The 23,827-nt window shown below is 43.8% G+C and overlaps 2 protein-coding genes across 2 annotated transcripts in view; both read left to right on the forward strand.

Annotated features, from left to right (window-relative positions):
• LOC115133373 (phosphofurin acidic cluster sorting protein 1) overlaps positions 1 to 5,636 on the forward strand; it is a 57,416-nt gene extending 51,780 nt beyond the window's left edge. The window contains exon 24 of the mRNA XM_029666540.2: positions 763 to 5,636. Within this exon, the coding sequence (XP_029522400.1) occupies positions 763 to 881 (119 nt within the window). The 3' untranslated portion in view covers positions 882 to 5,636. The remainder of the gene's footprint in view (positions 1 to 762) is intronic.
• A 282-nt stretch (positions 5,637 to 5,918) lies between these two features.
• Positions 5,919 to 23,773, forward strand: LOC115133378 (kinesin light chain 2-like). The gene is given in 16 exon segments (XM_029666560.2): positions 5,919 to 6,402; positions 10,896 to 11,144; positions 11,908 to 12,030; positions 12,337 to 12,520; positions 12,893 to 13,109; positions 13,351 to 13,540; positions 13,674 to 13,847; positions 14,157 to 14,256; positions 14,946 to 14,995; positions 17,240 to 17,307; positions 18,616 to 18,724; positions 18,931 to 18,990; positions 18,993 to 19,076; positions 19,413 to 19,537; positions 19,712 to 19,769; positions 19,965 to 23,773. Coding segments are annotated over 15 exon segments (1,848 nt in total). The 5' UTR covers positions 5,919 to 6,402; positions 10,896 to 10,922; the 3' UTR covers positions 20,049 to 23,773.
• The last annotated feature ends 54 nt before the right edge of the window (positions 23,774 to 23,827 follow it).

Below are 23,827 nucleotides of genomic sequence, written 5' to 3' on the forward strand. Positions count from 1 at the left end.
GATGAGGTGTAAGAGAAGGCAGGGGAAGGGGAAATGATTTATTGGGGATGTTGGAGGAAAGAGAAAATGAAGGAAGGGTTGTGTTAACGGACCTCTAAGACTGTGCCCGAAATGGCACCCTATTCCTAACACTGGGCCAATAGGGCTCTAGTCACTACTGTGTATAGGGAATAGTGAGCCATTTGAAACGCAGCCTAAAGGTGCCCGCATACTAGGTTCAAACGTATGTGCCCCTTAAAAGACCTTTGCTTGAAAAACTAGATAAAAACTGCAATTTTACTGTTTGTCCCTCTTGAGACGTCGTATCAACATTGTAGCCTGTATGCACTTCCTCAAAGTAGTCAGAATTATTCAAAGATGTATCAAGAAATCTGTAATTCATTTGGACATTTTTACTGAGGGAAGTCTTTGTCTCGCAATTTTACATCTAACTAAGATGTTTGGTGCAGTATTTCTCAAGTGAAAAAATATGCATGAAAACTCGTCGTCTCTCGTTGAATGACAACAAACACTTAATTGAAGAATCCTGTCCATAGTTCCCACTCCTACTAGGAGTAGTACTGTTGACCAATCACAGACGAAGGGGCGTAGACTTATGCTACCGAACTACAACTTGCCTCAAGGAAAAAAATGTAATATCCGCAAATGTTCTGAAATGCGCAAACTGTTTCTACTGGGAAGCGTGCGACAGGCTTAAGTGTTCCCTGTCTGAACAATAGTCATACTTAACCAGTATCTGTGTGTCTCCTGTGTGTGTCTCAGTGTCCATAGACGGAGTGGAGTGGAATGACGTCAAGTTCTTCCAGCTGGCTGCTCAGTGGCCCACCCATGTCAAGTATCTCCCTGTTGGACTGTTTGGTTACAACAAACCCCCCTCCTAGGGTCCACCCTGTACCCCTCGCCCAATCCCGTCCCACCTACGCACACAGACCCCCGCCTCTCGGAACGCCGTGGCGACTAATATCGGTCAATTACGATGAAGGGTTGAGGGGCCGAATGTATTTGCTATGTTTTGTCTTATTTCTCTATAGTAGGGAGGGAGAGATGGGTCGGATATGGGGTGCAACGCTATTAGTCACTTTAATGAATTGAAATGCCCCTCTCTGTCTAGCGTGTGTGTATGAGGGGCCCACAGCACAAGATAACGGACTGCCGTTCAACTAATCCTAACGATGAGATGCACCCGCATGAATAACTCCCATGACGAGCCCTGACCCTTGACCCCTGACATCTGACCCTTTAACCCTTAACCTTTAAAACCCTGACCGGGTAGTTCTCTTATCACCTTGAACCTGCCCGGTGTCATCAAAGGCCAACCTGCATGCTGTACTACTACACCACCACGTGCCAGGACATGTTATAACAGTAATGCCACGGTTATTATGGGGTATGGAGGGGAACTTGGGATCCAAACATACTGTACATGTGCATGAAATGGAATGAACAACAGACGACACCTACAGTAGCAATGCTTTTTCTGCTCCCTAATTACATGAAAATGCTTTTTTTCTCTCACCAATGATGTACAGTAAGTTGACATGTTATGCATACGAAGAGCAGAAAATATAAGAGAAGGCTCTAGTTTTTTTGTAACGACATTTGAACTCCCTGTGTACAGCGAGGGCGCCGACTTAAGAGCTCACTGTTTGCCCCAACTTTACTGAGAAGAGGCAACATTTCTGCTGTCTGTAAGGCTTGTCCCTTTATCAACCTCAGTTGTTGTTGTCAGCGTTGCTCTCTTGATCCACCCTCCACTGTATAGTCCTCCTTCCGCTTGTGGACGTACAGTATATCACCTGTGTGGGGCTGTTGCATGCTGGGATTTGTAGGCTGAGGCTCGTGCTGAGGTTAAATTGGGGGACAAGAGCTGTGACCGTCATCTTCATTTTTTGCGATGCACTTCTAGTAACTATAGTAGTATCTTACTCCAAAGCACAATGTCGCACGCTACTAGTGACTTTTTATCCCTGTCTTTACCTGTCAAGGATTGCAAAATTCCAGTAACTTTCCCAAAATTACCAAGTTTTCCAGAAATCCTAGTTGGAAGGTTTCTGGAATTAGGAGGGAATAAGTAGTAAATCCGGAATCTCCCGACCTGGATTTCTGGAGAACATGCATTTTCCAGCCCTGCCTGTGATAGACGGGCAGCGTTCACGCCACTGAAATGGTGGTGTGTTGTGTCTAGGGTGTTGTGAGGTGGCCAGTGTCCAGTGACAGGTGTGTTATTATGTAATGTGGTAAAATGAAAAACAATATTGAAATATCTATGAAACCAATTTTATAAGTAACCCACGCGACACAGTATGATTGTTTTATGTGTGTGGCCACGTGTTTGTGTCGAGATGTGGTCAATATCGCTTTATGAGTTCTGTAGGCTGCCGGTATCAGCGGCCAGACGTTTGCCTTGTAGACTGACACAGATAGGTGACACCAAATTACCTTTTTAAGAGCTACTAACGGCTCTGGTGCTTTTTAAGAAGAACCTGCAGACAAATAATTTGTATCCAAAGAATTTGACTTAAATAATTGATTTTCAATTTAGTAGCAAAGTCTATGGTCTAATAATGTACCTGCAAAGTACATTCAAATTAGTATATTTTGAATGAAATGGCAATGTGTTGTAAGCAAAACACTAGTTCGCTTGCTGTCTAAAATGAAATCTAACGAGTGTTGAGTAGCTTAGCCTTGTGTCACCTACAAAGTAACCTTCCCCATCTGCGGAGTGAAGAATTGTGACAAATATCAAGTATTACAATGCCAATGTCTCGATTTTTGCTGTTATTATTATGATTTTCAGTGTAACTTAGAGGTAGGTTTTTAGCTTAGGTGTAACCGTGTTAAAAATTGTGACGTCAACGCCTTGTGTAACTCAAATCTGGCCCTGTTGTCTTTTGGGGGGGGGGGGGGGGGGGGGCTCGTACAAAGGAAGGTTTTTGCACCAAGGGCTTCAAACTGATTGAGAGCATAAGTACACAGCAATGCATGTTACACAAATCAGTCTGAATGATAGTATGTACAGATCTCAGACAACAAGGATGTATTTCCAAAAATCATTAGAGGTATCATCTGAACTTAATTTGAATGTGCAGATAATATTCATTGTTAGTTTCTATTATCTCTTCTCGGTCTTGTCGACAAAAGCTTTATCGTTTAGTAAACATACATTTTGGAGGTTTTAACACCATTTTACCAGTCCAGAATAGGGTTGCAAAGGGAGGATATATTACTGGAAACTTTGTAAGTTTGCCAGTAAACTACCACAATTTTTGTAACTTTCAAGGATTTTATGTAATTTATCCCATCTATTGGCCATTTTGGGTACTTCAGATTATCACAGATGTCTTTCACTATCTGTGGCCTAATCACCTATATAAAATATAATATAATCAAATAAGATTTTAAATTTTAAAAAATGGAATGACAAAGCTGTAAAACGTTCCTAAGTATTAATAATCAACTTAGTGAATACCATTGGTGATTAATATGAGGGTTTCAGCATGACATGTCAACCATAACATTTTTTTACACTCTTATTTATTTTACTATGTCAATATGCCTTTATTGTAAATATGATGGCAGTTGTGAAAAAAGTCAATAGTTGGAATAGTTGCAGAGTTAATTAAGAATAATGCCATTGTTGATTAGATGCTTTTTAAAATTAATTTGGCTATTTTCTCTTGATCAGAGGGTGTATCCACTAGGAACTTATGGATATTATGGACACAGATATGACATTAATTTTTTAAGTCATTTAGCAGACGCTCTTATCCAGAGCGACTTACAAATTGGTGCTTTCACCTTATGACATCCAGTGGAACAGCCACTTTACAATAGTGCATCTAGGTCTTTTAAGGGGGGGGGGGGGAGGGGGAGAAGGATTACTTCTTCTTTATTAATACTATCCATGATTTTTTTTTTTTTTTTTACATTTACTCAAGTTTAAATGAACAAAGTTACCATCGAATGCTATAGATTCCGGCAACTTTTGTAAATTACTGGTAGCTTTACCCTAGTCCATAACCACCTGTTATTTCACTAGAACATTTTTGTTTTATTATAGAAGAAAACACACCATAATAATCTCTCTCAACTCCATAGTCAGTTGACCTTGTAACCTCTGTGAGCTTGAATACTTTGTGCAACTTCCCTGTGAGTATCAAACAGAGATACGGCAAAGGCAGTGGTCCTCTTGAAATCAGACCATTTTAAACCCTGCTTCTCATAGCAAGTGTCACTGCCCACCAGTCAAGGGCTAGACCCAGACCAATGCCTTCATGTGGACTTGGACTCTTAATGCATATTTTAACTGAGACTGTATCCTACTGTATGAATGTTATGTACAACAGGGTTTTCTCTATGGGAGAGACGTTTTTGCTTGAGGATAGTGAACCCTACCTGTAGCTACGCTACTCCCTAACCACAGATCTAGGATCAGATTACAATTACCCCCCCTAGTTCTAACCATAACCATTAGGGGGATTAAAAGATATCGGACCCTGTGTCAGTGGTTAGGGGAGACTTCTACCGTCTCTGAGCAGAACAAAGAGGTCCAATTTCTCTATGCCTTGCAGCGTGTTATTAGCGTAATAAGGAGTATAAGATAGAATCATATATTTGAACTCCCGTCTCTTCATAGGGGGATCATAAGCATTCACTGAATGGGACAAAGAAATCACTGCCAAGATGTCAAATGTTACATGGATATAACACCAAGCTGAAGCGGGGGTGATGTAGATATAGGTGTTAAATGTTTTTGGTGATAAAACTTTGCTCCAAAGTAATACTTTTAATGTTGGAAACATTATTTTTTTCCCACTATACATTCCAATGTTTACTCCTCTCTCCTCTCCCCCCCCCCGTTTCCAGTTCAGTCCCTTCTGTCACCTGTTGTACCATTTAACATGTTTGTTTTTCCTACCTTCTCTAGGCCTATTTGTCCTGTGTGGCTGTACCTGTATTGACCTGTAGTTACTCTTATGTCCATGACTAACGTATAGGGACAGCGGTTTTTGCTGACCATGTGACCCGGGCCAGGAACAATCCTGGGCCTTATATAGTCTTTTGAGTACAGGGCTCAGACTGTCTCCCGAAACGGGTCATATGGTCCTGAAACACTTCTGTCCTGGAGGGGAAGAACAATATGATCTATTAATATGAATAAATCAATTTAGCAGATCAATACTGTCCTTCCTCTCTGCTATCATCACAATGTGTTTCAGAACAAATGGAGTGAGAGATCTAGAACAAACCGTAAGCTATCTAGAGTCTCTGGCAGGATTCCACAAGCTTTGCTTCTAATAAAGCCCATTTTGAAAGGATCCCTGCTTGTAAACATAGCACCCTATCACAGAAGAGAATCTCTTTTTGCATAACACTGCTTAGACTACACTTATGCTTGGTTGTAGTTTGAGGGGAGGATTCTAATGCTTGTGCATTTGGAGAGTAATTTTGCATATGCCATTGTTTCTTCAGCAGCTTTTTTGCCTTTTGTCTATAAACAGTAATAATGCTTGTACATATCACAACAGTACTTCTGTATTGTATCTTAGTCCTTGTTTTTTTTTATTTGAAATGTTTTGTAGTACTTTTTCATGATTATGTTGTCAATTAAACTGATGTGGGATGGAAAAGTGGAACTGTTTGTTTTTCTTTATTTTGTAAATACTCCTGAGTTGTGTGTGCGTTCTGGTGCTTTTTCAGTTATTCATTTGAATGGAAGCTAGGAATTAATGCAGCTTATTAAAGTTCAAATTAAGTTAATTTAGGCTTCTCTAGACGAGTTATTATAATACACAGGTCTACATTAGAATGGGGGGGAAAACGTATTGTAAATGCTTATGGTGATTAGCCACAGGAAATATCCACAAGCCTACAAATAAACGTTAATTGCGCATCACCCTTTATTTTGATCTCTCCCATGTAACATGGGTGTAGCGGTGAAGTCGTATCGCCCGGACTGTGCTTGAGGATTGTGGGAGAATTCGAACAGCAGCCATTTTCGGGTCGCGACTGTCATTCTTCGAACACGCTTCTCAGACTGAGAACGCAGCGGGTCCCGCACTCCCAAAACAACTTCCCGTGGAAGGATCGGACGATGTCGATTCACTTTGCGAAGAGCCTTCCTGTATTTTGATCCCAACTCCCGTTGAAACCAACCGTCGCAAGACAAGAGAACATTTTGACTAGGCTAATTCGTGCCCGGATCGAATTCATTAGCTAATCAGCAATGCTAACATAATTGGTAACAATGTATTGCTTGGAACTCGCAAGCTTTTAGACGCCAGCGACAATCGGATTTAAGCAAAGTGGTGTTCCGTTGGATATTCTTTTTTTTACAGCTAGTTCAGGCTGAATAACGCGTCACCCGGATCTTACCCGTGGGGCAACAGCAGGGGAGAGCAGGTAAATAACGTTGTTTATCGTGATGTACAGGCTATTACTTTACGCACATCGACCTGATACATTTGACAGTTTATGGTTTTAGAGATTTATGGTGATATAGCCCACCGTAGGCAATTTTTTTGTTGTTGATATGTGTAGGGTTATATTATCCCCAGCCTTGATGTTATTGATGTGGACGAGCGTAGCTAGCCCCCTGACAACAAGTGATGGAAACCGAGTATCACAACAGTAGGTCGAGGTAGCCAGGAGCAGCGCACTTGTCTTTGGGGAAAATAGAACCGTTTCGATGAAGGTAACGTTTGGCCGACACGAGGTCTTTTGAGTGCATTTTATTATATATATTTTTTTAACGTGTATGAGTTATATTGGAATATATTTTTGAGTCCAACAAAGAGCGAGAAACTAGTGAATCGCACATCGACTACGGGCTACGCCAACGGATCAATGCCTTGCTAGGCTGGTGAAATGTATCTACCGATGTTGCCTATCGAGCTCGTCTTGGTTCTTTACATTGTCTGACGAGCCGTCGCTTATTGTAAGTGCCGAGGAAATTGTTATTCTTAGTCATATAGAGACAGACTTAGACCTCACGACCGCATCCGTGCAGAAAGTCCTTGCAGCAGCATATTTCTGTCTGGGCCTCGCTCAAACCTGCCAATGTTTACAATAATGTTGTAGTTCTTTGTAGGACATGATCCTACGTGTGACAGTTATACATACTATAGTATATACGATATATCTTACAATACATTTAGTCTGAGAGACTTATTGTTCAATATTTGTGTGTAACGCTCTCTATCCGTCACCTTCATTGATTCTCCCCCATTTCTTGTCATTCTGTGAGGGGGTGGAGAATCCTGGAGTGTGTCGGCCCATATTTTACTACATAACACTAATTGACAGTTTAATGGATCGATGATAACACCTGCACATTGTCAAACGTCCCGTACAGCTCGTGAGAGATTTGTTAGCTGTGCCTGCGGAAACCAGGATGCTAGATTACGGGATCGCTCATATTGCTGCATTGCGGTCAATGGATGGGATGGGGTGGGCGGTGTGGTGTTGGTGGGGGCCTCCTGGCCGCGGCGAGAACAGAACAGGTGCTCGTCCAAAGCGGAGCAGTGGAGATGTTGCAGAGTAGCGCATTTCTGATCACTCCACCTGCAACGACCAGCTTGTTTACATTAGTAATGATTCTATTTAGTCAGTTCTCTTCTCTCGGGAGATAGAACAACTGATTAAGGCAGTGCCAATCAAAATATGTATATAGGTTTGGAACCGAAACGCTCACAGTTTCTTACTTAATTTTCTCAAGATCAAAAGATTAGAGTCCAATTGGAGTAGAAACAGGGTCCAGAGAAATTAACTGTGCCTTGGTTGGTTTTTGGTAACATACTGAACAACATTTCTTGATTTGGCATGATTTATTTGGAGGGATTTCTTTTTCCTTTATGCTCAGCCCTGCCTATATGTCATAATTGTAATAATCTCATCAGACATGAATTCTTGCTGTGTCTTGTAGTTTCTCTATATACTGTATACAGTACCTTCGGAAACTATTCAGGCCCCTTGACTTTTTCCACATTTTGTTAGGTTACAGCTTTATTTTCAAATGGATTAAATCTCCCCCACAATCAATCTACACACACTACCCCATAATGACAAAGCAAAAACATATAAAAATTTTAAAAATCAGACCCTTTACTCGGTACTTTGTTGAAGCACCTTTGGCAGGGATAACAGCCTCGAGTCTTCTTTGGTATGTTGTACAGCTATTTTCAGGTCTCTCCAGCGATGTTCAATCGGGTTCATGTCCATACTCTGGCTGGGCCACTCAAGGACATTCAGAGACTTGTTCCAAAGCCACTCCTGTGTTGTGTTTTGGCTGTGCTCTTAGGGTCGTTGTCCTGTTGGAAGGTGAACCTTCGCCCCCCAGTGTCGGGTCCTGAGCTCTCTGGAGCTGGATTTCACGAAGGACATCTCTGTACTTTGCTCTGTTCATCGTTGCCTCGATCCTGACCAGTCTACCAGTCCCTGCAGCTGAAAAAGATTGCCACAGCATGATGCTGCCACAACCATTTTTGAACGTAAGGATGGTGCCAGGTTTCCTCCAGACTTGTTTGTCACGGTCTGAGAGTATCTTTAGGTGCCTTTTGCCAAGCGGGCTGTCATGTTCCTTTTACTGTGGAGTGGCTTCTGTCTGGTCACTCTACCTTAAAGGCCTGATTGGTGGAGTGCTGCCGAGATAGTTGTCCTTCTGGAAGGTTCTCCCATCTCCACAGAGGAACCCTGATGGTCACTCGAGCTCTGTCAGTGACCATCAGGTTCTTGGTTACCTCCCTGACCAAGGCCCTTCTCCTCTGATTGCTCAGTTTGCCCGGGGGGGCAGCTCTAGGAAGAGTCTTGGTGGTTCCAATCTTCTTCCATTTAAGAATGATGGAGGCCACTGTGTTCTTGGGAACCTTCAATGCCTTTTTTGGTACTTTTCCCCAGATCTGTGCCTTGACACAATCCTGTCTCGGAGCTCTACAGACAATTCCTTCGACCTCATGGCTTAGTTTTTACTCAGACATGCACTGTCAACTGTGGGATCTTATGTAGACAGGTGTATGCCTTTCCAAATCATGTCCAATCAATTGAATTTACCACAGGTGAACTCCAATCAAGTTGTAGAAACATCTCAAGGATGATCAATGGAAACAGGATGCATCAGTCAAAAGTTTGGACACCTACTTACTCCCCAAATATAAAAAAAATAAATAAAAACTATTTTCTAATTTGTAGAATAATAGTAAAGACATCAAAACTATGAAATAAATAACACATTGAACTGTAGTAACCCAAAAAGTGTTAAACAAATCAAAATATATTTGAGATTCTTCAAAGTAGACACCCTTTGCCTTGATGACAGCTTTGCACATGCTTGGCATTCTCTCAACCAGCTTCACGAGGTAGTTATCTGGAATGCATTTCAATTAACAGTTGTGCCTTGTTAAAAGTACATTTGTGAAATTTCTTTCCTTAATACGTTTGATCCAATCTGTTGAATAGTGACAAGGTAGGGTTGGTATACAGGAGATGGCCCTATTTGGTAAAAGACCAAGTCCATATTATGGCAAGAACAGCTCAAATAAGCAAAGAGAAACAACAGTCCGTCATTACTTTAAGACACGAAGGTCAGTCAATCTGGAAAATTTCAAGAATTTTTTAAGTAAAAACCATCAAGATCTATAATGAAACTGGCTCTCATGAGGACCGCCACAGGAAAGGAAGACCCAGAGTTTCCTTTGCTGCAGAGGATAAGTTCATTAGAGTTACCAGCCTCAGAAATTGCAGCCCAAATAAATGGTTCAGAGTTCAAGTAACAGACACATCTCAACATCAATTGCGTGAATCAGGCCTTCATGGTCGAATTGGTGAAGAAACCACTTCTAAAGGACACCAATAAGAAGAAGAGACTTGTTTGGGCCAAGCAACACGAGCAATGGACATTAGACCGACGGAAATCTGTCCTTTGGTCTGATGAGTTCAAATTTGAGATTGTTGGTTCCAACCGCAGTGTCTTTGTGAGATGCAGAGTAGGTGAGCAGATTATATTTGCATGTGTGGTTCCCACCGTGAAGCATGGAGGAGGTGTGATGATGTGGGGGTGCTTTGTTGGTGACACTTTAAAATTCAAGGCACACTTTACCAGCATGGCTACCACAGAATTTTGCAGCAATACACCATCCCATCTGGTATGCACTTAGTGGGACTCTCATTTGTTTTACAACAGGACAATGACCCAACACAACTTCAGGCTGTGTAAGGGCTATTTGACCAAGAAGGAGAGTGATGGAGTGCTACATCAGATGACTTGGCCTCCACAATCACCCAACGTCAACCCAATTGGGATGAGTTGGACAGCAGAGTGAAGGAAAAGCAGCCAACTAGTGCTCAGAATGTGTGATCTCCTTCAAGACTGTTGGAAAAGCATTCCAGGTGAAGCTAGTTGAGAGAATGCCAAGTGTGTGCAAAGCTGTCAAAGGCAAAGGTTGGCTACTTTGAATAATCTCAAATATAAAATATATTTTGATTTAACACTTTTTGTTTACTGCGTGATTCCATATGTGTTATTTCATAGCTTTGATGTCTTCACTATTTTACAATGTAGAAAATATTCGAAATAAAAGAAAACCCATGAATGAGTCGGTTTGTCCAAACTTGGACTGGTACTGTATGTAAATAGGGTATTTCTGTTTAATAAATTAGCAAACATTTCTAAACCTGTTTTCCGCTTTGTCATTATGGGGTATTGGGTGTAAATCGCTTAAGTTTTTTGGTGTAATACATTTTAGAATAAGGTTGTAACGTAACAAAATGTGGGAAAAGTCAATGGATCTGAATACACGGCTCTTCCTCAAACTAGCATCAATTCCAAAATCTCTGTACAAGACTAGGAGTATGGTAACATGAGACCAGTCCCTATCTAACCCCTCTCCCCCTTCCTACAGTGTGTGTGAACCCGGGTTATCTCCACCATGGTGTACCCACGCAGCGAGGAGGCCCTGGAGCGCCTGACCCAGGATGAGATAGTGCTCAACACCAAAGCTGTGATGCAGGGCCTGGAGACCCTCCGTGGGGAGCATGCCCAGCTCCTCACCTCCCTGCTGGACTGCACACAGCCACCTGCTGCCCAGGAGAAGTCAGGCCTGCTGCGTAAGAGCCTCGAGGCCATCGAACTGGGCCTGGGAGAGGCACAGGTAGGAACGAGATGAGGGAAGAGGGTGAGGGCTAGCGAGGCAGAAGAGAAGTGGAAGACGAAAGAGGGAAGGCACAGGGGGGTGAAAGAGACAGGCGGTGGGTGAGCGGAAGAGGCTCAGCCTTGAGAGGTAAGGGAGGATAATTAAATGATGGGAGAGTAGAGGTGAATGGAGAGGGGGAGGATGCGGGTGCTCGATGTGGGTTATTGCTAGTTCATACGCTGTGACTAAGACTTGAAGGAGAGGATGAATTTAGATGCATGCCTCATAGAGCGTGAGGAGGGTGATTCATCAAGAGGATATGAGAGTTGTTCCTGTAGGAAGGCAGCGGTGGGAATCTGGGTTGGGTACAGATGGTCTGATATAACATGAACGGCATAAAGGAAGGTCCCTAAAGACAACTCCCCACCCTCTTTTGAATAGACCAGACTATAATAGAATGATATTGTCCTCCAAGAAGGAAATGCTTTGTACTTGTTTTGGAACCGGTGACAACAGTCATGCACACTGTACAAATCCCAGGTAAACATTCTTCCTAGCCTGGTAGTCCCCGCTAACGTACAATGTGGTCTGGCCCCCTTGCTAGCCGCTTCCCCTTTTTGTTTTAGTTTCATTCCTGCCACGTTCCTTGTTTTATTTGAACCACCTCATCCCTCTCCCGTTTCCCTCTCTCGTTTCCCTCTCTCGTTTCCCTCTCTTGCTTGCCATGTTGTCATTGAAAATAAGAGCTGGTTCTAACCCCCCCCCCCCCTCCTTTGTCCAGGTGATCATTGCCCTGTCGGGTCACCTGAGTGCGGTGGAGTCTGAGAAGCAGAAGCTAAGAGCCCAGGTCAGACGACTGTGTCAGGAGAACCAGTGGCTACGAGACGAACTGGCAGGAACACAGGTAGACATACTACAGCCAAATCCAACTTACGTGTATGTACAGCGTAGGACACGGCATCATTCACTCCGATATCAAAGTCTTTGTTTTCAGACCTCGTTGGTGAAATGTTCTGGGGATGTGGGATGAGTCCATATCCCAACGTACACAACCGACTGTGTGGAGTGTGGACTCACCTCAACGTTACCTTTGAGTGCGGTCAACATTTGGCTAACATTTTAGGGATTTTGGAGTATACGATCACTTTGATCCTTTCCAAAGCAAGACGTTTCCAAAGTGTCCCCTCCCTCCCACTCCCCCCTCCCCCAGAGCAAGCTGCAGTGTAGTGAGCAGAGTGTTGCCCAGCTGGAGGAGGAGAAGAAACACCTGGAGTTCATGAACAAGATCAAGAAGTTTGACGACGACGTGTCTCCGTCTGAGGAGAAGGCTGCAGGCGAGACGTCCAAAGACAGCCTCGACGACCTGTTCCCCAACGACGACGACCAAGGACAAGGTAGGGCGCTTGATTGGCCCGAGGAGAATCCCATTGCGGGGACAAGGTAGACATGGGGTTAGATGGTAATGTTGAAGACGATGGGTGTTAGATATGGTTGGGGATACAGAAGGGTTAGACTTATGATACTTGATTTATTGATTTGGCATTTTGGTTACTGACACTGCCACCTTTTAAAACGTGAAATAAATGACATATCGTCATCTCAGATATTCCTTTGCGAAATAAGCATCGTCTCTTAACATGCCACAGTTGTACCTCAGCGCGAGCACGCCATTCTGTACCAAGAATGAAAGCCCTTTTTTGATTTGGAACCCCTGTTCTGTCCGAACAAAGTATTCAAGAGTGAATCACTTTTAACCGCATCCCCAGCCCAGCCCAGCGGAGAGGCTGCGGCCCAGCAGGGTGGCTACGAGATCCCGGCCCGTCTGAGGACTCTTCATAACCTGGTGATCCAGTACGCCTCCCAGGGGAGGTACGAGGTGGCCGTGCCCCTCTGCAAACAGGCCTTGGAGGACCTGGAGAAGACCTCCGGACATGACCACCCCGACGTGGCCACCATGCTCAACATCCTGGCCCTCGTCTACAGGTGAGAGGGGAAGGAAGGGAGAAATGAGAGTGAGTGAGGGAGATGGATGGAGTGCGGGACGGGTGGGATATGCTCGTGGGAGATGGATGGTATCGAGGGACGGCTGGATGTGCTCATAGAAAAAGATGATTGGGTGCGGAGAGGATGTGTGGATAGCAGGGTAGAAGAAGGAATTGAGACTTACTGCTTAATTACAGTGCTTCTGCAAATCTTCTTACCTGGAATTATATTTGTGTTCCAGGGACCAGAACAAGTACAAAGAGGCAGCCCACCTGCTGAACGATGCCCTGGCCATCAGAGAGAAGACTCTGGGGAAGGACCACCCTGCGGTGGCTGCCACTCTCAACAACCTGGCCGTGCTCTACGGGAAGAGGGGCAAGTACAAGGAGGCTGAGCCCCTCTGCAAGAGAGCCCTGGAGATCAGAGAGAAGGTACACAAAATAACACTAATGATTTTAATTGCATTTATGACTCAACATGTGTAGTGCCCAGAGAGAACTCTCATCTCCTTTCATTGTAGCTAAAGTAAGTCTTGATGTGCGTCTCTGTGCCTGTGGTGTTCAGGTCCTGGGCAAGTACCACCCTGACGTGGCCAAGCAGCTGAACAACCTGGCCCTGCTATGTCAGAACCAGGGAAAGTACGAGGAGGTGGAGTATTACTACAGACGAGCCCTGGAGATCTACCAGTCCAAACTAGGAGCTGATGACCCCAACGTAGCCAAGACCAAGAACAACCTGGTGAGGGGAGGAATATGGAGGGGGAGGAATATGGAGGGGGAGGAATATGGAGGGGGAGGAATATGGAGGGGGAAGCAGGGAGGAATATGGAGGGGAAGGGGGGAGGAGAGAGAATATTCTGGAATACCTCAGATGATCATTTAGCCAAATGTCCAGTATAGGGCAGTACAAAGTAATGCAGTCTAATCTTTAAAAAATTACCCTGTATTGGGAAATGTAAAACAGTTTTGTTATAGATGTACATGCTTTTATGTGTTGATGTGAAATGTTTGTCATTAAACCTGTGTACATTTCATCTCATCTCTTTAGGCTACATGCTACCTCAAACAGGGGAAGTTCAAGGATGCTGAGTCTCTGTACAAAGAGATCCTGACCCGAGCACACGAGAAGGAGTTTGGCTCAGTCAACAGTGAGTCTTCTACAATCACATTGACGGGACTAGGCCTGCGTCCCAAAATGGCACCCTATTCCCTGTAGTGCACTTCTATTGACCAGAGCCCTTTGGGAATAAGGTGCCATTTGGGACACTGCCTGGTTCTACATTTACCACCACGCTAGACCTAACGACTCTATGAAGTCTTCATTCTGGCCACGACTTCCCAGTAAACCCTGTGGTTATTGGCTGGCCGTGCGCGGCCGTGTCCTGACCGGTCGGATCAGGGCTAATCTGTCGTGCGTGGAGCGGCTTAATTCACCACTGTGTCCAGATCACTGCCCTTAAGCCAATCAAACACTGACATACTCAGAACAGCACAGTAGAGGGCGGCTTTGGCGTTGTTTAGCTAGCATGGCACAGACCAGCATAACCCACTTTGTATCTCCCCCCCCCTACACAAGTTAAGTGTGTTGATTTTATGGTTTAATTAGTGAAATGAGCACACACTGACGGGTAAATGCATGGAGAGGTTAAATCCTCTGAGTTACATGCCACAAATCAACCCATTTTGATTTTAAATTCAAATCCCTTTTTCCAGTGAGGGGAGCACCTACATTCTTACACGTTTTGGTCCACGCAAAACAAGATGTATGAATGTACACATAACACAGTGACACTGATAACCCCCCCCCTTCCCCCCTATACCTTCTGTTCTCTTTCAGATGACAACAAACCTATCTGGATGCATGCGGAGGAGAGAGAGGAGAGCAAGGTACTTTACAGTATGGACCTGTTGTATGGTGTGCTGAACCACGGTCCTGTTACTGGATGACACTGTCCGGCTATTATCTCTGATGGATAGGCGGACCTGATAGAACTGAGAGGGAGAGCGTTAATATGATAACGGAGGCTTTATAATAAGGTCTGTGATTTGTCTCTGGCTGCTGCTGCTGCTGCTTATAGTCCAGTGGCTAAACCTAATGTTTGATGGCAACTGTGGACTTTGTGGTAAAGGCACTAAATTACACACACAGCTAGGATGAGTCCTTAGTGTTTTTAGCTATAGTGGCATCGCATTTGTGTTGTTGTTTTTTTGTCGTCACAAAGGCATTTGGTTAAAATGGGTTTACCTGTCTCCTTTGCTGGACATAATGCATTACTATGGGATTTTACCTAGAGAGATGTGTGCAGTGGAGGTTTGGTGTCACGTTTCTTGAAATTGACATCGTATGTTATATCATTGTGTCATTGTAAGCAGCCCGACTTCAGGGAAAAACGTCACTTTTTGTTTTTAAATACCCGCAATCAACTTTTGCAATTTTTTTTTTTTTTTTTTTTTTTTTTACATTACGAGGCTTCTAATTCCCCAGAACAGTTGAGCCAGTCATGTGTTTGTTTGTAAATAGCACAACAGGTGAAAGCTGGAGCAGGTGAGTCCAGCTGTGTATTGACAGGGGTCGCTTTTTATATTTAAAGTCAAGTGTTTTTTTGTTGTTGTCGTCGTTGGGTTAAATAGAGTGATAGGGGAGTGATATTCCATCACAGAAAATACATTAGTGCAACACATTCGGCAGAAAATAGCTTCATTTTCATGATCAGAAGTGGAACACTATTTGGCTGGCGGCCGCATGTAAAATTAAAAAAAAAAAAAATCTTCAAACACGATGCATAGGCCATCGTGTTTCTGATGTTATCGTAGAAATGATGTAGCCAGCTACATGTGCTAAGGTTTTGCTTCACTTTTACCAGAGGCAGGTTGGCTGCACTGTACCGGAGAGAAACAGCCACACGCCAGTAGGGGTGCTGTCTGCTGATTAAAATGGCCGTTGGTGAACTCTCATCTTGGTGGAGAAGCGCAACCGAAGCACAATGTGGCGCTCAGTAGAAATGACAATAAACAAGCATCTTAGATCTGCGTTTATGAAATGCAGCATGAGATTACTTACGCCTGTTATCTTCTTTTTTTTCCCCGCGCGTGAAAAATGAAGAATTCTGCATTAACCAGCAAGTTAAACTTAGGGGTCGCTGAATAAGTTGCTGAATTGAAGTGACAGGGCATCATATTGTGTAAGCTTTCTACCATGTTTGAGAAGTCAAAGCCCTTTGGTAGAGTTATCTGTACAGCTGCCGCTGCTGTGTTTTGAATTCCCTTGCCTTTTTCTCTCTGTTCTTGGCCTGACTGCTCCTCCCCCATCTTTTCCAAGCAGAGCAGGCCCTTTGCCCTAGTGGCTCCATTCCCTTGTAAATGTCCAAACTCACCAAAATGACGTTCATTAGCTCCTACTTATATATGTTTAATTATGAGCTGGATTGCCTGTCTTTTCAATTCTTTATTTTCATTTGCGCACATGAGCATATTTAGCTAGCAGCCTCCATGGAAATTCGCTATTGTGCTAATTTTGTTAGCATCCTGGTAACAAATGCCAAATTGTCTGTCTTTGCGTTTTGGCGCCCCCTTGTGTACTAAACCAGTAATACCGTAAATTCCAGAATGAGAAAAGGACGGTATGAAAGTCTGGAATCCACCCAACCCTAGTTAGGTCCCTTGATACCAATTGAGCAATGATTGAATGCCTCAGTGTATCTGAACATTGTTGCTTCCCGACACCTTGTAGAATCCACACCCCAAAGAATTCAGGTTGTTCTGGAGGCAAATGGGGGTCCAACCTAGTACTAAAGTGGCCAATGTGTATATGTGGCACGTTTGAGCCATATTTTTTGTGTTCTCCAAACTCCCTCAAACATGCTAAGCCATCATTGGGCTGTACGTACTTATTATTTTTTGAGATATGGCCATGTGACACCTGTCCAATATGGCCCCACGGAGCTGGTGGAAATATAAATGATCTGCAATGGCATTATAGCTAAAAACACTTCTAAGGACTGTAATTGCCCTAGTGGTGTTTGAAATTTGAATAAAACCACCAAATTTCCACCATTTCTTCCCTTAGTCGCTGGACTATAACTGCCTGCCTCTGCGTCTCTCTCTCTCTCTCTCTCTCTGTCGCTTGCTCAGGCGAAGAGGAAGGATGCAGTGCCCTATGGAGAATATGGGAGCTGGTACAAGGCCTGCAAAGTTGACAGGTAAGAGTTAGTATTTGAAATACATTTTAATGTGAGAAATACAACTCAAGTGTTCTACATTATATTAATGTTGTGCTTTAATGATGTATGGAAGTCCAGAAAGGACATATGAGTAAAATAAATAAAAATCCCTCATGTCTCGATCACAACTTATCTCATGATCACGACACAGTAAAAGTTGCTTTTTTGAGATCAGGAGATAATCAAAAGTACAGTGCTTCATTCCTTCATTCATTTGTTCCCATGCACAATAACCACCTCAAGGAGCCCAGTGGCTGCACTCGTGGGGGATTTAAGCCGCAAACAATGCCTGACAGGCAGCCTATTCTCCCAGGCAGCTCCCAAGGAGCAACGCAGCTAACTTGGCTAGTCTTGTTAGCATGCATAACTGATATGTGTATAATTATAAGGGACATATTTACATTTACAATGGGTGAGCTCCATTCCTGACAGGCTGATCAGATTCAATTTCAGCTTTAGAGGCTGATAAGACAGGATGCTGCCTTTTTTTATTATGTTTTATAGGTAAGGCTCCTTGTAGACAGCCACCAAGGCAGCATCCTGAGACGGCTATTGAATCTGATCAGCCTGCCAGGAATAGAGCACACCCACTCTTGATCATATACATATTGCACTGACTGTTAATATGCCTGTCAGAAATGGGGCCCACCCACCCACTCTGTAAATGTAAATATTATCCAGAAAACATGAAGTGTCCATTACAATTATACACATGCCAGGTATGCAAGCTAACAACCAGCATAGATAACAAGCTAGCTATCTAGCTAACAAGACTAACTAGCTAGCTCGATCAAGACTAGCCAAGTTATCTGCATTGTTGCTTGCATGCGATTGGCTGTGGTCTTGGGGGGGTGGCACAGCCTGGGAGACGAAGCTGCCTGTCAGGCATCGTTCAGGGCTTAAATGCACCACGAGGGCTTAGCTCAAAGTAAGGGACATTTAGCTTCCTAACTTTCTTATAAACTGATAATGAGCTCCAAACACAAATGAAAGCTTGATGTTAGCATGAAATGTACCATCCCTTGTAGCGATCAATGGAATGTATGTGCTGATCCACCATGGGCTCGGCTGTCTCAGCCCATACTGTCAATCTGTCATCAATACATCCACTCCTATTTAGAGTTTCTTTCGGGATCTCGATGTATCAACTTTTGTAATGTCTCGATCATGAGATAAATAAGTTGTGATCTCGACGTAACGAGGGAATATCTTTTTTTATTTGTACGGTATTTTATCTCTGGACATCCGTAAATGACATGATATTGGCATGAACTTAATTCCTGTTAGCCCAACGGTCAATACCACCCTGAAGAGCTTGGGGGCGCTGTACCGCAGACAGGGTAAACTAGAGGCAGCTGAGACACTGGAGGAGTGTGCTACCAAGACACGCAAGCAGGTACTGCACGATCACTGACGCACGCAGGTACTATACAATCATTAAAAAAGCAGGTACAGGCACTCGGATACACTGGCAGTGCAATTACCCACGGTTGTGGTCTAGAGCCTTAAAGCTCTGAATGCATTCTGTTTTAACCCAGCGGACATTTAGAATGAATCATCTCTCTCACTCTATCCCTCTTTCGTCCCCTCCTCCTATCGCAGGGTATAGATGCCATCAACCAGAGTAAGGTGGTGGAGCTCCTGAAGGACGGGGCCCCTGGAGGGGGGAGCGACGTCAGAACCGGGAGGGTTTTAGTGGTCCCCAGCGGGGGGACTGTGAGGGAGATGATGGAGCAGAGTGGAACGGGGTACGAAACCTCTGTCTTTGGGGGGAGGTTTGGGGGGGTTTAAGGAAGTGCACATACATTAAAATGTGATTGTACGCCTTTTCATCATACATGTAATTTACTCCCAAAGTGTCAAGAATTAGCAAATTATATAAATTATTAAACAGTACAAAAAAGATGACATCGTTACTAAACCTGGATGCATTCAGCAAAACACCACACAAAAAAATGTTTGTCCAATACATTGATAGAAGACACGAGAAAAGGTTTTGGAAAAATAATAAAATACCTCAAATGACTATTGATTCATGTTTTGAGGCCCATCCTTGACGGGGTGTGTTTGTCTTGTTTTCTCAGGAGGGTAATGGTTCATTGCGTCGGAGCGGCTCCTTCGGAAAGATCCGCGACGCCCTGCGCAGGAGCAGTGAGATGCTGGTGAAGAAACTACAGGGCAGTGGCCCCCAGGAGCCCTGCAACCCAGGGTGAGCCGTCACTGCTCATACCGTGCATGAATTAGTGTTTCCCCTCAGGGTTTTTTCTTTGGTAGGGAGCCGACAAATCACCGTAGTTTGTAAAACTGATAATAACAATAAAGCAACATCCAAGCAATGACATTTTTATTTTTATTGAAGCCTAAAAGATTGTGTGATCCTTAGGATGACGAGAGCGAGCTCTCTCAACTTCCTCAACAAGAGTGCAGAAGACCCCTCACAGGTACCAACAGCACACGGTTAACCCCCCTCCCTATCACATAGTTATTAATTAACCTGTTAGTTATGAGCCAAGGACTGCTGTGACAGACAGAGCACAAACAAGTCCTGGGTTATACATTGAGATGAAAGGATTGGACTTGGACAGTTTCAGATTTACTCTTGGAATATCCCTGCTAAACTCCCTCCCTCTCTCCAGGATGCCAACACGGGCCTTTCGGAATGCAGAGGACTGAGCGCCAGCAACGTGGACTTGTCAAGACGCAGCTCCCTGATTGGTTAAACCGACAGGAGGCGGGACCAGGAGGAGGAAGGGCCAATGAGAAGAAAATGCTGGCTGTCCGATACGATCAAAACACACTTCAGGTCCCAACACTCGCATTCAAGACATTTTCGGAAGAAAAATGATCGAGAAAAACACGACTTGACATGGCTTTTTTGTGACAAATCTCTGTGTCGGTCTGCTTCACTGTATACTTCGCTGGCATCAAACAGTAGAGAAAAGTCATATTTAATACGGCATGCTGCATACTAGAACATGGAATGTCTGCACTACTTATGGTGACTGAGGCATAGCATCATAACAGAATAGCGAGTAATTATTATTGCAACTTGACAAATGTCTATCATAACTGCCTGGTACTTCTGGTGCAGACGCTCGACCATAGAAATCGGAATAGAACTAGTTTATCTGTCTTCGAGAAGCATCACACTCATTGATTACTAGTGGCATGAATACTGCAAATGCTAGCAACCTGTTCAATAGATATCACAGTGCTAGAGCGGTATAAATCATATAGGTTTTTAAGACGAGTTACAGGAGGTATGAACTACAGCTGTTAGAAGATTCAGCAAGGACAAAGACTGTACACAATATTTTGGCGATGATGAAAATAATCGGAGTGCGTCTGTATTTTAACATCAAATGGGAGCAAAACAGCGCTGACCAGTTCAAGCTCACTATTTTGCCTTCTGAATTTTTGTTCTGTATATACTGGTTTAAGTTATTTAATATTTCTTTCTTTGTATATAGCACAAACATTTTTTTGTTTAGAGCATAGGAGGACCTTTGTTGGGGAGACAGATGCTGGAATAATGTCAAACAAGTGAATAGAAACGGAGAAAATACACTCACCAGACAGTTTATTATATTACCCCTCTAGTACCGGGTCGGACTCCCCCTTTTCCTCCACAACAGCCTGAATTCTTCGGGGGATTATACAAGGTGTCGTAAACGTTCCACAGCGACGTTGGTCCATGCTGACACGATGGCATCACGCAGTTGCTGCAGACTGGGCGGCAGGTACATTCATGCTGTGAACATCCCGTTCCATCTCATCCCAAAGATGCTCTATTGCAGAGGTAGGCAACCCTGTTCCTGGAGTGCTGCAGTTTTTTTTTATCCAACTAGGCCCCACACCTGACCAACTACGCTAATTGATCAGGTCAGTAATTGCTTAAATTCAACAGACCTGAACTTCCAGGTCAGTTAACTCAAAAACATGGCCCAGGGTTGCCTACCTCTGCTCCATTGGTTGAGGTCTGGGGACTGCGCAGGCCATTTAAGTAAACTGAACTCGCTGTCATGTTCCAGGCAATGTTTTTCCACTCTTCAATTTTCTAGTGTTGGTGATGGCGGGCCCTCTGGAGCCGCCGCTTCTTGTCTTCAGATGATAGGAGTGGAACCCGGTGGGGTCGTCTGCTGCAGTAGCCCATCCGTGACAAGGATTAACAGGTTGTGCATTCCCGAGATGCCGTTCTGCGCACCAGTGTTGTACGGCGTTGTTATTTGTCTGTTTGTGGCCCGCCTGTTAGCTTGCACGATTCTTGCCATTCTCCTTTCTCGTCAACGAGACTGCCGCTGACTGACGATCATTCCACGCTCAGTCGCTTAGGTCACTCGTTTTGCCCATTCTAACTTTTCATTCGACAGTAACTGAATGTCTCGATGCCTGTCTGCCTGCTTTATATAGCAAGCCACGGCCACGTGACTCACTGTCTGTAGGAGCGATTCATTTTTGTGGACACGGTGGTGTACCTAATAAACTGGCCGGTGAGTAGAACAGTGAAAAGACAAACGGGGGAATATAGACTAGTAAAGAGGAGATCAACCAGGGGGGAATATAACTTCTAGTCAAATGTATTACTTAGTCTCGTTTGACATCAAGTGAAATGTTGACTTAAACCGAAGTTAGGATTTCCCCCGAAATCTGTAGCCTGATCTGTCCAGATTTGTTTGCGCTCTAGCCAACTACGCAATAGTTGCCTTACCGGACAATTCTGAACGTGATAAATAAGGCTGTTTACATAGGCAGCCCAATTCTGATATTTTTTTTCCACTAATTTGTCTTTTGACCAATCACATCAGCTCCTTTCACATCAGCTCTTTTTCAGAGCGGATCTGATTGGTCAAAAGAGCAAATAGTGAAAGAATATATAAATCGAGCTGCCCGTGTGAAAGTAGCTCATTTGGCGGAAGCACAGACCGATTTTTAAACCAGGTTCGAATTCATTAGGCATGAAACTGAAGAAAAGGGGCTGAAACCTAGGACAACCTGGAATTTTCCAATAAGAAATGCTCGTTTTCTGTTGCTCCAAAAAAAAGTTTTGCTACGATGTGCACTAATGAATATGAGGCTAACTTAGTTCTGCTCAGGGGGAAATGCTGACATTGGACAAACAGTGCATCTCAGTCAGTGTAGCCCTTTACGCACGACGCGGTACGATCTCCAGACACACTATACATGGAATGCACGGACACAGCACAACATCACTCCAATCAAGTTAGGTTCCACGTAGTTGTACTGCTCTCTGATGAGTTTAGCGAGGTACCGTATCTGTTTCTTTAAGAGGTTAGAGTTGGGAGAACGGTAACGTTATGGAACTATCAATTCTTCTAGTTCTTGTGAATTCTCTTTCCTTGGTTGGCGTTTTACTGAATATGTGTGCATGATCTGTCCATGTCTTTTTATATATATATAAAACGATTCCTGATCACTACTGTTGATTGGAATGATTCAGATCGGTTTACAGAAGCTGGCTCTAGGATGATCCAACCAATGACAGTCCTCTCACCAAACGTTGTCGTCATTCGGTCTATTTTTGTCTGTGATCGGCTCCAACCTCAAGTGAAGATGTGCAGGTTGTTGTTGAACACCGAGTGGTTGATTTAAATGTTGGGTTTTTACTTTTATCATGGGAGGGAGGAACAAGAAGGAGGGGGTTGAGAGTTGCGTTGTGTTGGCTCTTTAATTGTTTTGTTTTTTAAGACTGATACCAAGAGACTTGGCCACAGAATGTTGTATATTACTGTACGTCTTTGAGAAGGAGAGTGGTCTTGACGATTTGCATCTTCTGATTGCGCTGCTAGTGCTTTGTCATGTGGGGGATGGGAACGGGGATATAGATTTGTACATGGGAGAAATGATGGAACAGAGGCTAAAGTGTGTGACAAAAGAAGACTGAAGAATGATGAGAGGAAAAAGAGATGTGAAGCGCTGTTAGGCGAGAATCAGTGACTGAAGAAATGGCACGTTGGAGCGAAAGTATTGGGGGGGGGGGGGGCTTTGCATCAGTGCAGCAAATACTGTACAGAATTGCCAATGTATGACCTCTGTCACACGCACTCAAACTTACTCCCAACGCTTACAGGCGCATTATCTCAAACGCACACTTCCATCACCATGCTTTGTAAATATGTAGACCGTTGGTGGACTGTAGTTTGTAGACCTATAAAGAGGCTGTATTTATACACAGAGGAATGTTTAAAAGAAAAACACACATACCTAAACGCAGTGCTTCTCTTCCAGATAGATATAGATATATATATTTGCCACATGTAGAAGTAAACACCCCTCACTGAGTCAGTGGGTTACTATGGGATGGGGGGGGCGGAGGGTTATGTGATGCACTCTACTTCAGTATAGCGGATCTCATTGTTAAGGGGCCAACAACCTTGTATATTTTATTGAAAGTTCAATAAAGGAAAAACTCCACTTTTCAAACTGATCCTGATCTGTTTGTGTGACGTCATTCTTTTTGACACATTGAAACGGCTTGATT

The sequence above is a fragment of the Oncorhynchus nerka genome, linkage group LG8 (genome assembly GCF_034236695.1).
Source record: "Oncorhynchus nerka isolate Pitt River linkage group LG8, Oner_Uvic_2.0, whole genome shotgun sequence".
NCBI classification, from domain to species: Eukaryota; Metazoa; Chordata; class Actinopteri; order Salmoniformes; family Salmonidae; genus Oncorhynchus; species Oncorhynchus nerka.